This window comes from Bos indicus, chromosome X, assembly GCF_029378745.1.
Source record: "Bos indicus isolate NIAB-ARS_2022 breed Sahiwal x Tharparkar chromosome X, NIAB-ARS_B.indTharparkar_mat_pri_1.0, whole genome shotgun sequence".
NCBI lineage: Eukaryota > Metazoa > Chordata > Mammalia > Artiodactyla > Bovidae > Bos > Bos indicus.
The window spans coordinates 21,061,779-21,076,696 of NC_091789.1; the positions used below are offsets into that span (position 1 = coordinate 21,061,779).

The 14,918-nt window shown below is 37.3% G+C and overlaps 1 protein-coding gene across 9 annotated transcripts in view; it reads left to right on the forward strand.

The window, feature by feature from the left end:
- The window catches only part of LOC109555483 (transmembrane 9 superfamily member 2-like), an 80,661-nt gene that overhangs the window by 35,673 nt on the left and 30,070 nt on the right, over nucleotides 1-14,918 (forward strand). For 8 of the 9 annotated variants that reach the window (XR_011565382.1, XR_011565381.1, XM_070784815.1 and 5 more), the window contains exons 8-12: nucleotides 2,032-2,111; nucleotides 5,117-5,213; nucleotides 5,914-6,046; nucleotides 7,044-7,163; nucleotides 7,356-7,413. Coding sequence is in view for 7 of the 9 variants with exons in the window: in XM_070784815.1 (XP_070640916.1) it covers nucleotides 2,032-2,111; nucleotides 5,117-5,213; nucleotides 5,914-6,046; nucleotides 7,044-7,163; nucleotides 7,356-7,413 (488 nt within the window). In the remaining 2 variants the exon portion in view is untranslated. The remainder of the gene's footprint in view (nucleotides 1-2,031; nucleotides 2,112-5,116; nucleotides 5,214-5,913; nucleotides 6,047-7,043; nucleotides 7,164-7,355; nucleotides 7,414-14,918) is intronic. The other variant, XM_070784814.1, reaches the window with a different exon arrangement.

Below are 14,918 nucleotides of genomic sequence, written 5' to 3' on the forward strand. Positions count from 1 at the left end.
ATATTACAATTATTTTTAAGTAGATAAATTAAGATTTTTAGTTGGAGCTTCAATATCAAACTCTCAAACATTAATAGGATGAATAGACAGAAAAGTAGAAGGCTATAGCAGACCTGAAAAGTACTATGAACCAATTTAACATAATTAAGATTTATGCAATTTTCATACAACAGCAGGATACAAATTCTATTCAAGTTCCCATAGACTATAAATCAGGAGACCCTAGAACATATCCACGGACATAAAACAAGGTGCAAAATTTCATGGTCTAAAAGTATTGAAATCATACAGAGTCTGTTTTCTTATCACTGGAATTATTTTAGAAATCATTATCAAAAGATATTTGAAAATAAACCACATAATTTCAAGTGCAATGTGACATTTACCAGGAGAGATCTTTGACTTAGCCATTGAAAGCCTCAATGAAGTTCAAAGACTGAAGAAACACAGTGGGTGATTGCAGAGAAGAAAGCATTTAAATGAGAAACTAATTAAAATGAGAAATTAATATTAAAGGTACTTTAAAAACCCTGTGTTTTTTTAAATTAAATATCCACTTTTTAAATGATGGGTGCAGATACCAAATTTTAAATAATAAGTCATATTTGGTCCGTTTGTTACCTGTGTTTTCCTTTTGCTAAGAGTATGCCATTAATTTAAGGGGTAATCATACCACATTAATGGTTTAAATGTTTATCAGGGATTATCTTTTAAGATATTCATTTATTGGGGCTATTTTATAAGAAAGCTATTGAAAGGTTCAGTTTGATCATACATCAGCAGAAACAACTGGTGATTATATTTTCTTAGGTTTTAATAAGTATTGAGAACCACAGTATTAAAAAACTTTTTATCAGTTTGTTGCTGAAACATTTCAAAATACTTAAAGTACAAAAGTAAAATATTAGAATATTCTGTAAGAAATAATGACAGAAATTGAATACTGTTTTCTAAGTAAACAAAATAATAATAAACCTATTTGCAGGAGGTGGATTTGGTATGTTGTAGTGAAGCAAGTTGTCTTATAGTTCAAAATTTTAGTTCAATTAAAATAATAATATTGATAATACTTATATGTGGTGAAGGCTTCAAACCATATAGAAAATGTATAAGTAAAATTCTGCCTTCCTTTACTACCCTTCCCCTAATTTCTAGTCTCTTCCTCCGAAAGTATAACCATTGTTTTTTCTTGCAGAAAAATGTTTGCATCTACAAAATATGTATTTTTTTTGGAGGGGGAATAGAATCTTGCTGTACATACGTGTCTTACTATGTACTTTCCACCTTTATTTTTTCATTTAATGCTATTTCATAGACATGTCATCACCTAGAGATGTACATCATTCTTTTTAATGGTTACATAGTATTTCTTAGCATGGACTACCATAGTTTGTTTATTCCTATTCTGATGGGGATTTTTGATTATTTTTAGGTTTTTAAATTTAAAAACAAACCACAGTGACTCTCATTATATATGCCTATGAAGTTTCAATTAAGATGAAAATGTGGTCTGGACAAAAAGAAATGAAGTATGGGGTGGATTTAGGGTGACAGAAAAATAACAAAAAGGTGCTATTATTTCTGATGAACAGTAAACTAAATTTTTTTTCCTAGTCCCTTTCTGAAATGAGATAGTGAAGTGAAATTGCTCAGTCTTGTCTGACTCTTTGTGACCCCATGGACTGTAGCCTACAAGGCTTCTCCGTCCGTGGGATTTTCCAGGCAAGAGTGCTGGAGTGGGTTGCCATTTCCTTCTCCGGGGGATCTTCCCAACCCAGGGATTGAACCCGGGTCTCCTGCATTGCAGGCAGATGCTTTACCATCTGAGCCACCAGGGAAGCCTGAAATGAGATAGGATATCAGTAAATAAAAGTAAGATGAAAATGTCAGGCTAGATTGCATGATTCCATGAAGTTAGCAGTAAAGAAATGGAGAATGTACAGGCAGAATAACTTTCTGTTTTAGGATTATAACCTTTAATAAAAGGTCAGTTAAAATTTGGTCATGTGATTTTTGTATTTTTGTTTCTAGGAAAACAAACAGATCAGGTGGGGTTCTAGGTGGGATTATATTTTGGAATCTATGTCTCATACCAGCATTCAGTGGTTTAGGTAAGCACTTTATGAATTAAAGAGTAAGTAGCTTCACGGTGGGAAATATATATACACACACACACATATATATGCATATGTGTATTTTAAAAATTATTTTGTTACCAGAGATGATCTTTTGTTCCTTCCAGTTTTATTGAGATATAATTGACATATAATAGTATAAGTTTAAAGTGTGCAGAATACTGATCTGACTTGTATTGATGACCACACGAAGTTTAGTGAATATCAGTGATCTCCTATAGATACGAAATGAAAGCAATGTAAAAAATTTCCCCTCAATGATGAAAACTCTTAGGATTTACAGTCTTAACAACTTTCAGTATAACGTACATTAGTGTTAATTATATTTATCATATTGTACATTATATCTCTAGTACTTATTTATCTTACAACTGAACGTTTGTACCTTTTAATTAATTCACCCAATTCCCTTTCCCCTAACCCCCTATCAGAGATGATCTTGAGTGACAGTTTTTCTTCTCTCTGGCTAATTTCCCCTCTTCTTCTCCTCCCCCACCTCTCTACATACACAAAGAGAAACAAAAAGGAAAATCTGTTGTAAATATACTAATGTTTATGCTCAAGGGAAAAAGAAGGCTGAAATGTCCAAGAGATAGCATGTCTGCGTGTAAAGAGTAATACATGCTGGGAAGTAGGCAGGATAGGACTGTGATAGTGGACCCTGTGCAGAAGATGGAAGGAGAACAAGACAGATGCTTTCATTTGTGGGGTCAGAAAGTCTGAGCAAAGTAGAGTGTAGGAAAAGCAGTAACCAACTGGAGTGGAGGAAGGTAAAGATGTCATGAAACACTGGGAAAAGAGCAGAGAAAGATGAAAAGATTACAGATGAGAAACCAAAGCACTGCAAGTGGTCACTTAATCAAGGCAAGTCATTTAGATGAGACAATTGTGTGGAGATAATGTCTGTGAGTGAAGGTCGATTCATTCTCCAGGTGTTCATTTTCATCCCTATTAGGATGCCAAGCACTAGGGGAGGTGCTCAGACATGCCAGTGAATAAGGCACCCAGGCTTCTTCTCGCAGGAAGCTTACATTCTAGTGGAATCACAGTGAAGGGACTTCATTCCTCAGGAATCTTCAACAGGATCAAACCACAGAGTTAGAAGTCCTTTGTGACTGTGGAAGGATAGTTTCAACATGAAACTGAAGGATGGACCAGCTGAGAATGTGATGATTGAGGCTTTCCTAAAGTGCTGACAGCGAGCATAGGATCTTCAGTTAGTAATTTAGGAGACTGATCAGAGAAGCTGATGAGAAATAGATGAAACTGTACACATAGTACCTTTCCCCCTTCATCTCTTATAATAAAGCAGTTTTGGATGGAGGAAGACTATAAAGGTAAAGATGAAAGTAAAGTGAAAGTGAAGTCGCTCAGTCGTGTCCTGACTCTTTGTGACCCCATGGACTGTACCCTACCAGGCTCCTCTGTCCATGGGATTTTCCAGGCAATAGTACTGAAGTGGATTGCTATTTCCTTCTCCAGGGGATCTTCCTGACCCCGGGATCAAACCCAGATCTCCCACATTGTAGACAGACGCTTTACTGTCTGAGCCATCAGGGAAGTCCAAAAGATGAAAGTAAGGAAGGGTATAATTCTATGAGTATGGTCTTCTGAGGTAATGATTTTCCTTATACTGCCATTGCCTTTGTTTTTAAAAAAATATTTTATTTTGGGATGGAGGACACATGTACACCCATGGCTGATTCATTTCAATGTATGGCAGAAACCACTACAATATTGTAAAGTAATTAGCCTCTAAGTAAAATTAATTAAAGAAATATTTTATTGGTGTATAGTTGCTTTACAATATTGAGGTAGTTTCTGCTGTACAGCAGAGTGAATCAGCTATGTGTTTACATATATCCCCTCTTTTTTGGATTTCCTTCCCATTTAGGTCACCACAGAGCACTGAGTAGGGTTCCCTGAGCTAACAGTAGGTTCTCATTAGTTATCAACTTTATTTTTTAAAATTTCATTTTATTGAAGTACAGTTGATTTACAATGCTGTTGCCTTTAACGTGAGAATAGCTCCCATTCTCCTCCTCCTCCTGTTTCTATCCTCAGTCCTTCTCCTCTCCCTCCTTCTCCTCCTCATTATAATGATCATATCTTAACTTTTCTAGAAAATCTTCTGTTGGGGCAATAGTCCACGTCCCATTTTGTCACACCTCCAAGGAGTCTCTTCAAATAAAATTTTTTAAAATGGTTTCTTTAAAGGGGTCATGAAAGGAAAGGGCATCCAGATCAATGGTGGGGCTAATCTCTAGTATTAATATTTATGATGTAATAATAAATGTACTTTAGTTTCTGTCTCGAGCTAATTTACTTATGACATTTAACAGACATTTTAGACATCTTAGCGGCACTTTTCTACAACAGTGCTGGTCTTTTCAGAGATTCTGGTGAAACTTTTTTAAATGTGTCTGGATTTGGCTGGGTGGTGGGATGGCTAAAGGTCTTGGTTTTCATTTGGACATAATTTTTTAAGATTCAGTTTTGGAACCAGTAAGAGCTGGTAGGTAAGTGGTCCATGGGATCTTTACCCTGAAACTTGATAAAGTTAAAAGCCTTGGTCCATCTAAGGATCTACCCAAGGACAGTCAGGCAGTCATCAATTTAACCTTGACTCCTGGACTTCCATTCTCAGTTTCATGTTCTGGAACTAAGTTTGCGTTCCTGATCTTTTTCATTTCCCCTTGTTTATTTTTGGGAATGTACTCTTAAAAAGTTGTAAAATAACCTTAAGAATAGTGTTGCTTCTATTGCTTAATTGGTAATGAACTTTTGTGATAGAACTTTAAGTTCATTTAATATATTGAGGTATTATCCAAATGTATTAGCCTTTGATCCAAATGTAACTTTAGAAAACTGATTGACATGACAATTTGAATGTCTTTTACATGTGCACAAATTTTCTTTTTTACTGTTCAAATAAGAAATTTGAGGTTTAACTTCTATTTTTCCTTCTTTCCATTTTGTAGTATCTTGAATTCATTTGTCATTGTTCTCTTCTTAACTGGAATGGTGGCTATGATCATATTAAGAACTCTCCACAAAGATATTATCAGATATAATCAGGTTTGTTTTCCTGTAAATAAAAATGCACATATTTGATTCAGCCAATATTTGAATGCCTGCTTTGCCCAGTTCTCAAGGTTATGTTTCTACTTAGAGTATAGCACCTTGAATATAACACATTTTAATGTCTAGTAATTTTGCATATTGTGCTGAATCAAAGTATAGAGTATTGTGTAGATTCTTAAAAAGTATAGGTAAATTTATTAGAGAGTTATTTGCTATCGACTCTTTGATTATATACCTTTCCATGTTCTGATCTTTCAAAATATCATTATTTAAGATTTTCATTAATTTGGAACATGAGAATATGTACAAAACATTGCAAAATACTACAATTTATGGCAAATTTAGTTTTATCTAATTTATACTCTTCTGACTCTTATGATCATTTATGTATTGATGAATTTTTAATTTCTATAGAATTAGTTGAATTCTTTTTTGTATGTTAAATCATGTTGCTTTTTCCATGAAAATCAAGCCAGTTGTGTGCTTTACATAATTAACACACTCCCTTCAGTGCAAAATTTAGAGAATGGCTCATTTGTATGGCAGGATCACATACCTGCCAGAGACCTACTTTATCCAAAATGAGCCATTAGTTTGTCTTTAGAGGAAAATTAGTTTTCTGCTAACTTTCAGGGCTCTTGTAACTTTCTGTCATAATAACTCCTGCGTTTATTAAAGACTTTCTCTTATGCAGGAAGATATCCAGAAGGATTACGGTTGGAAGCTTGTTCATGCAGATGTATTCAGACCTCCAAGGCTTGGAATGTTGTTATCCATTTTACTGGGTCAAGGAACACAAGTTTTGATTATGACATTTATTACTCTATGTGAGTAGGCTCAGATCAATATGTGTCATCTTCAACATCCTGACATAGGTTAAACTTTGATTCATGTGTACAAAAGAACTGAAAATTCTACCCTAAAGTTTAAGGAAATGTGTATTTTATAGTATATTTTAATGAGTATTTGTAGTATATTTAAAATAAAATTTGTATTTTATTTTAAGGGTATGGATCTGAATATGTTCCTATATCAAGGACCTTTCATAGTTTCTTCAGTTCTGAATAATTTATTGTAATGTCCAATATACATGTTCCTTGCTTTGCATGTGGGTAGATCATATTTTAGGTGGGCTCAGGGAATTGTAATTCAGAGATTAGGATTTTGAAATGCTAAGGCAAGCCTAAGCGCTGGTCTTGAAATGTATAAATGAAGTGGCATCGTTAGTAGGTTCACAATGGCTGATGAACTCTCTCTGCCTTCATTATCAACCAAGAGTAGAGTTTGTCAGTTTTTGATAACCAGAGTGGGGATTTTCACAAACAAAGCTTCTGTAAATAAATGGCTTATTAGGTGTTTCAGATGTCAATGATAACTTCTAACTTTAGCTCTTAAGGTTATGTTTTCCTGGGACCGAGTCTCATTGTGATGTTCCGCCCCCCCCCCCCCCCCCGCCCCCCGCCTTGAATAAAAGGAAACAGAAGGAAATTTTTGTGGGGAAAAATGATTTGCTCTTTAGGGAGTGACTACTGGAGTAGGGAAAGGGACGATCTTCTCTTTGATTTTGATTTAAAATAATATAATTAATGATTTAAACAAGGAGGTTAAAGACTAAATTGAAAACACAGTTTGCCTTGTATGGGATCAGACTTTTCGTTAAGAACAGATTGTCAAAAAATTAGCTAAGTAAGTAACATCAGAGAATTTCCCTGTATGCTGTTTCATAAAAATGTCTTAATAAGGTGTCTTTAATATATTATAAAGCCTTATGTGTTTTGAGGCTATCATTGTCACTGGTTTGATATTTCTTCTTTGTGCTTTTAGTTCTTGCCTGTCTTGGTTTTCTTTCTCCTGCTAATCGTGGTGCTTTAATGACCTGTTCTGTTGTGTTATGGGTCCTTATGGGAGCATCTGCTGGATACGTGTCTGCTAAGGTGTACAAGTGTAAGCATTACTATTATTATTCCAAGTTGGTGTGTTAAATATAGAAATTAAAAAGCTTGAAAATTTTAAAAATTGCATCAGGAATTTTAGCTGACCTAGCAAAATATAATTGTGTCCTTGTTACTGTAAAATATTTGTAAAGTGGACTAAATCTAGTTGCCCTAGTAATTATTCTGTCCTTTACTTCCTCAGCGTTTAGAGGTCTGAAGTGGAAGACAAATTTCTTTCTGACGGCACTGCTGTGTCCTGGGTTAGTATATGATGTTCTCCTTTCTTTACACAATTATAATCTTTCTTATACTTTACCTTGGAAAAATCATTGTACACAATAATGAAGAGTAGAATGGAGGTGAGTGACCACTGTTTTTTCTGTGGCTGCAGCATTCTTTTTTGGTGTATTTGCATTCTTTTCATCTTTTTGTAACCCTTAGTACAAAGAGATGGTGATGGTGCTGCAGTATTCAATTTTGATCTTTGTTTTTGAAGCAGGTTTCATAAATGCTCATCTCAGTTATGCATCTTGCCTTATGTATCATGTTAGAGTGGCAGCTTATATACCACATTGTGTTATTCTCCTTGTCTCTGCCTTCTGTGATTATTTCTTCCTATCTCACCTTGTTACTGCAGTGTCATTAGTGACTGCAGACCCCAGGCAGAGTCATGGTCAGAGAGGGAGTCAGGGTGGTGCTGCACAGTGGCTCTTAGGGAGCTCTTCTGGTGCCCTAATTCTAAAGATGCAGAATCAACATGTTCAAGGTCATACGTGAAGTCAGTAATGGAGCTCAGGCTATGTATTGGCTTGGCCAAAAAGTTAATTCGGGTTTTTCCATCTTGTGGAAAAGCATGAGTGAACTTTTTGGCCAACCCAATATCCCTGACCAGTGCTCTTCCCATAATGCCTCACCAATAAGGTGCTGACTTGTTTTGAGTTTTATCTTCAGATTCTTTAATATGTTTTATCTTAGTCAGCTCGGGCTACTGTAACAGAATACCATAGACTGGGTGGCTTAAACAACAGCCATTTATTTTCTCACAGTTCTGGAGGCTGGGAAGCCCAAGATCAGGGCATCAACAGGATAGAGTCCTGGTGAGTGCTCTCTTCTTGGTTGCTGATGGCTGCCATCTTGATGCATCCTTACATGGCAGAGGAAAAGAGAGACACTGAACTCTACAGTATTTCTTCTTGTAAGGGCACTAATGCCATAATGAAGGCTGCACCCTCATGACCTCATCTAAACCTAATCCCTCTCCCAAGGCCCCATTTCCAAACACTATCACATTAGGGATTAGGGTTTTTTTTTTTTTTTTAAAAACTTTTTATTTTGTTTTGGGGTATATGTGATTGACAATATTGTGATAGTTTCAGGTGAACTGTGAAGGGACTCAACCATACATATACATGTATCCATTCTCCCTTAAACTCCCCTCCCATTCAGACTGCCACATGACATTGAGCAAAGTAGGGATTAGGATTTTAATATAAGATTTTTGGGAGAAACAATTCAATCCATAGCATGTTTGATTTAAAAAAATTCTTTCTTTAATATGTTCTGGAGGACTTTTTTTTTGTAGGAAATGTCATGGATTATATCTTAATTGTTACATGGAACTTAAAAAAAATTGTGTCTTTTGGCTGCACTGGGACTTGATTGCTGCATGGCTTTCTCTAATTGTGGTGCACAGACTTCTCATTGCGGTGGCTTCTTCTGTTATAGAGCCCAGACTCTAGGCGCGTGGGCTCAGTAGTTGTGCCTCATGGGGTTAGTTGCTCCATGGTATGTGAAATCTTCCCAGATCAGGGATCAAACCCATGTCCCCTGCATTGGTAGGTGGATTCCCAATCACTGAACCACCAGGGAAGTCCTGTTTTGTGGTAATTTAATTTCTATTTGTTGTAAAATTCCCATGTCCTTAATGCTAGAAGTGTGTCACAATAATGCATATATGTATGCTCAGTCACTCAGTTGTGTCCGACTCTGTGACTCTATGGACTGTAGCCCACCAGACTTCGCTGTCCATAGGATTTCCCAGGCAAGAATACTGGAGTGGGTTGCCATTTCCTCCTGCAGGGGATCTTCCCAACCCAGGCATCAAAACTGTGTCTCCTGCATCACCTCTCCTTCATCACCTGTATTGGCAGGCAGATTCTTTACCACTGAGCCACCTGGGAAGCCCCGTCACAATGGTGGAAATTCTATAATGGAAGTTATACATAATAAATTCAGTTACATTGTATACTAATCAGTGACAAAATGAGAGCAAATGCTCTGTGACTGAGTATAAAGCCATCATCAGTGCAATGCAGTGATAGATGATACATTCAGTAGACTCATAATGTTTTATCTACGTGTGGCTTTTCCCTTCAACTCCAGGGAAAGGCTTGAATATTCCAAGTTTGCACATCAAATACATGGACAACAGAGTTTTTGATTTATTTAAAATAAGGACAATGCACTCCTTTTCCCCTTGCCACCTTGAATAGAGCCATCTGCTTTTTCTATAACTCTTTTCAAGTGAACTAGAATGGGTGGTCTTTCCTGAGCTTTAATACCTTTATGTAAGAAAGCAATGTCCTTGACGATATTTCAAATATTTGTTGCTTCAAGTTCAAGACTCAGATGAATCTGAAATTGAGTAACTTTGGCACAAAAGTGCCATTGTGCAAAAGTCATTATACTGGATTGTAATACAAGGGATATTGTGAGCAAGAACTAGTCAATAAACCATCTACTATTCTCTTCATTATTTAGTTACTCATTCAACTTATTTATTGTATTTTTGAAAATTTTTTTTACTATATTTAATGCATTATGCTAGGCACTGGAGAGGAAATAAATGTAAATCTCTCCTGAAACTGCCTTCATGGCTTCAGATGAATAATAATGGCCTATTTTTCATCAGACAGATGTTCCATCTCATTGTAAAAAGAAGTTACGTACGTCATTAGAATAGAAAATTTAAAAGAATTAGAATATGCTGTGTCACTAAGCTTGATTAACTAAATTGAACAATTAATGTCTGGAAATGAATTAGCATTTTCAGTGCACTATGAGCTGTTTTTATCTTGTTTTCTATGGGATCAATTTTGAAGGATGTTTTAGACAGCAAAATTAAAAAATTCGAGTGGAAGTCCCTAATAACATGGCTCAGGGTTACAGGGACTATGAAATGGTTCAGTATCAAATCACAGTTTTATGAAAATGTATTTTTTTTTATTTGAAAAGCAGCTGTTAACAGTAGTTGTCCCCTAGGTGGGTTGCTGCATGGCTGGGGGACAGGAGTGTGAAGGAGACTGTTTTATACTTATTTTCGCTGTTTCTCTATGTTTCTTTTTCTTTTCATATTGTATACCATATACATGTGTTCAGTTCGGTTCAGTCGCTCAGTCGTGTCCGACTCTTTGCAACCCCATGAATCGCAGCACACCAGGCCTCCCTGTCCATCACCATCTTCCTGAGTTCACTCAAACTCACGTCCATCAAGTTGGTGATGCCATCCAGCCATCTCATCCTCTGTCGTCCCCTTCTCCTCCTGCCCCCAATCCCTCCCAGCATCAGAGTCTTTTCCAATGAGTCAACTCTTTGCATGAGATGGCCAAAGTACTGGAGTTTCAGCTTTAGCATCATTCCTTCCAAAGAACATCCAGGGCTGATCTCCTTTAGAATGGACTAGTTGGATCTCCTTGCAGTCCAAGGGACTCTCAAGAGCCTTCTCCAACACCACACTTCAAAAGCATCAATTCTTCGGTGCTCAGCTTTCTTCACAGTCCAACTCTCACATCCATACATGACCACTGGAAAAACCATAGCCTTGACTAGACGGACTTTGTTGGCAAAGTAATGTCTCTGCTTTTCAATATGCTATCTAGGTTGGTCATAACTTTTCTTCCAAGCAGTAAGCGTCTTTTAATTTCATGGCTGCAATCACCATCTGCAGTGATTTTGGAGCCCCCCAAAATAAAGTCTGAAACTGTTTCCACTGTTTCTCCATCTATTTCCCATGAAGTGATGGGACCAGATGCCATGATCTTCATTTTCTGAATATTGAGCTTTAAGCCAACTTTTTCACTCTCCTCTTTTACTTTCATCAAGAGACTTTTTAGTTCCTCTTCACTTTCTGCCATAAAGGTGATGTCATCTGCATATCTGAGGTTTTTGATATTTCTCCCGGCAATCTTGATTCCAGCTTGTGCTTCCTCCAGCCCAGCATTTCTCATGATGTACTCTGCATAGAAGTTAAATAAGCAGAGTGATAATATACAGCCTTGACGTACTCCTTTTCCTATTTGGAACCAGTCTGTTGTTCCATGTCCAGTTCTAACTGTTGCTTCCTGACCTGCATACAGATTTCTCAAGAGGCAGGTCAGGTGGTCTGGTATTCCCATCTCTTGAAGAATTTTCCACAGTTTATTGTGATCCACACAGTCAAAGGCTTTGGCATAGTCAATAAAGCAGAAATAGATATTTTTCTGGAACTCTCTTGCTTTTTCCATGATCCAGCGGATGTTGGCAATTTGATCTCTGGTTCCTCTGCCTTTTCTAAAACCAGCTTGAACATCTGGAAGTTCACAGTTCACGTATTGCTGAAGCCTAGCTTGGAGAATTTTGAGCATTACCTTACTAGCGTGTGAGATGAGTGCAATTGTGTGGTAGTTTGAACACTCTTTGGCATTGCCTTTCTTTGGGATTGGAATGAAAACGGACCTTTTCCAGTCCTGTGGCCACTGCTGAGTTTTCCAAATTTGCTGGCATATTGAGTGCAGCACTTTCACAGCATCATCTTTCAAGATTTGAAATAGCTCAGCTGGAATTCCATCACCTCCACTAGCTTTGTTCGTAGCGATGCTTTCTAAGGCCCCCTTGACTTCACGTTCCAGGTTGTCTGGCTCTAGGTCAGTGATCACACCATCGTGATTATCAAGAGGTTTAGGGGCTTTCTTAAGTAGATGAGAGGGAGAATCTTAAGGTATTGGGATTCTTATTTGTTAAAATGTGGTAATTTGAAAGAGTTTCAGTGCCTCATGGTATGGACATGGACAATGTAAAAATGGTTTTGAATTTACATGGAGAAGCAGTTCAGTTAATGAGCATACACTTCCTAAGAGAAATTGAAAAAAGTAAAATTATTAAATGATGTAATTTTGCTGCATGTAGCCCCAAAAGCGGTAGGTAAGAAAGGGAAGAGTCAGCAGAGGTTGATGGGCATGTACCCAAACTTTAAAATTAGAAGAAGGAAGGTTGAATTCTAGTACTCAGTATTAGCTAAGTGACTTTGGATATGTCCTATAACCTTTCTGATTGTCCATTTCCTTGCGTGTAATGCTTGTGTCACAGAGTCATTTAGAAAAGTAAATGAGGGAAAGGCACCCAAGCAGAAGGCACAGCAGGGGCGAAGGCACAAGGCAAGCAGCAGTCTGGTCTGTTGGGAAAGTCTGAGCAGCTTGGAGCTGCAGAGGCACCGAGGAGGGGTGATGGAAGGCCAGGGAGCCAGGGCTGGACCACAGAGAGGCCTGAGCACCAGGCTGAGGGACTGGGACTTTGTCCTGCGGGAGCTGGGGAAAAACAGGATGATGGTGGGGGCACAGGGTCAGCCCTGGGTGTAGGAAGCCCCCTCCAACTCCAAGGCTGGGAAGGGAAAAAAAAAAAAAAAAGAAAAGTAAATGAGCTAATGGATTGTGAAATTGTTTTGTGATCTACAAAGCATTTTTGGTCACTCTCTTCTTCTGTGTTCCTACTGTTTTATATCTATTATCTGCTATAGTATTTCCTATGTTGTAATTTGTTTATCTCTGTCCGCCACTAGACTGAGCTTTTTCAGAGCAAGGATGTTTGTTTTATTTATCTTGGAACACCAGGGCCTAACTCATAGGTACTCAATAAATGTTTGATGAATGTGTGAATAAATGTTTCAAGTAGGAGATGGACCCAGGTAACCTCTTAAGTTTCCTTCTAGTTTTGCTGTTTAAGATTCTATGAAAAGGTCTAGAAATAATTAGACATCGACAAAGGAAGAAATACTTAGAATATAAAAACATGAAATGGAAGGACAGTTACAGAATTGTTAAACACATATTAGCATTCTAGAGTGTACTTTCAAAAGGGAAATCGTTGAGACGGGTTAATTGAGTTTATATATAAGAAAGAAGGTTATGATTTGTCAACTGAGAAGTAATTTTTCTGGCTATGGAAAGATAACAGTTAAAATGAATCTTTCCAAAGCTAGAAAATGTGGCAGAGGAATATTGCGGCTAAACAAATTCATTAGAGCAGAAAGGTATTAAAAAAACATTTGAGGAAGTATGGTTAAATCATGGGAAACTAAACTCCCTTATTGAGAAGCCAGAAACTGATGAGACATAAGGTGGAGGTTTTATTGTTGTACATGCTGTTGTTCGAAAGGACTGGAAGCTATATCTCCAACAGGAGCAAAGTATGAGCCTTTAAAGAGCAGAATAGATATGCCTACTGAAAAAAGTGTTAATGGAAGAGTCTGTAAATGCAAGGAGGAAAGGTGAAGTAGAAATGGTAAAATGAAAGAATGAATGAATAAAAAAAGAATAAAATGAAAGAAGGTTTAGAAAGGACAAAATCACTTATAATGAGGGATGGGGAAGGATCCAAAACAATGATCCTAAGTAAGAAATTGAAAATAGATGGAAAATATGAAGGAAGCCTTAAAATACTAGAACTGGAATGGGCCTTGAGAGAATTTCCAACTGAAGACTGAAATCAGAGATTCTCTAAACAGTAGACCTCAAAGCCTAACCTGGTGCAGCATCAAGTGGCTGTCACCACATTCCCTGTCTCTGATCTTTGACAAAATGTTTTGGGGAGGAGAAGGTAGATGCGATTGGTCTGGTTGGTTCCTACTGTAGACGCTTTATTATAGCACAGTGGGATGGAGAAAGCTTGCTGTTAAAAAACACACATACACACATCTGAGTAAGAATCCCAGCTGTTTGATCTTCAGCAAATTACTTACTATCCCTAAAAGATATTCAGAAAGAACTCTATCCATGTAACTTGTTTTACATTTACCTGGGTTGATCATTAATTTTCCTTTTTTTTCTTGCCTGTTCTTCATTTCTTTCTCTTTTTAAACTGCTTTCTAAGACATTTCATCAGCTTTATCTTCCAAACCTTTTACTAAGGTTTAAATTTACCTTATCATTTAAAAAAAAAAAATTGGAGTATAGTTGATTTATAGTGTGTTAGTTTCAGGTGTACAAAACAGTGATTCAGTTATATGTGTATATATACATATATATATAAATGTTCTTTTCAAAGTTATTTCCATATAGGTTATTATAAAATACTGAGTATCATTTCCTGTGCTATACAGCAGGTCCTTGCTGATTATCTATTTTATATATAGTAGTGTGTATATAGGACTTCCCTGATGTGTATATATGGGCTTCCCAGGTGGCGTTAGTGGTAAAGAACCTGTCTGCCAATGCAGGAGACACCGGTTCAATCCCTGGGTTGGGAAGATCCCCTGGTGGAGGAAATGGCAACCCACTTCACTATTCTTGCCTGGAAAAATTCCATGGACAGAGAGGCCTGGTGGGCTACATATGTTAATCCCGACCCCCTGATTTATTCCTCTCCTCATCTTTCCTTCCCTGATAGCTGAGTTGGTAAAGCATCCACCTTCAATGCCAGAGACCCTGGTTTGATTCCTGGATCAGGAAGACCCACTGGAGAAGGGATTGGCTACCCACTCCAGTATTCTTGTGCTTCCCTTGTGGCTCAGCTG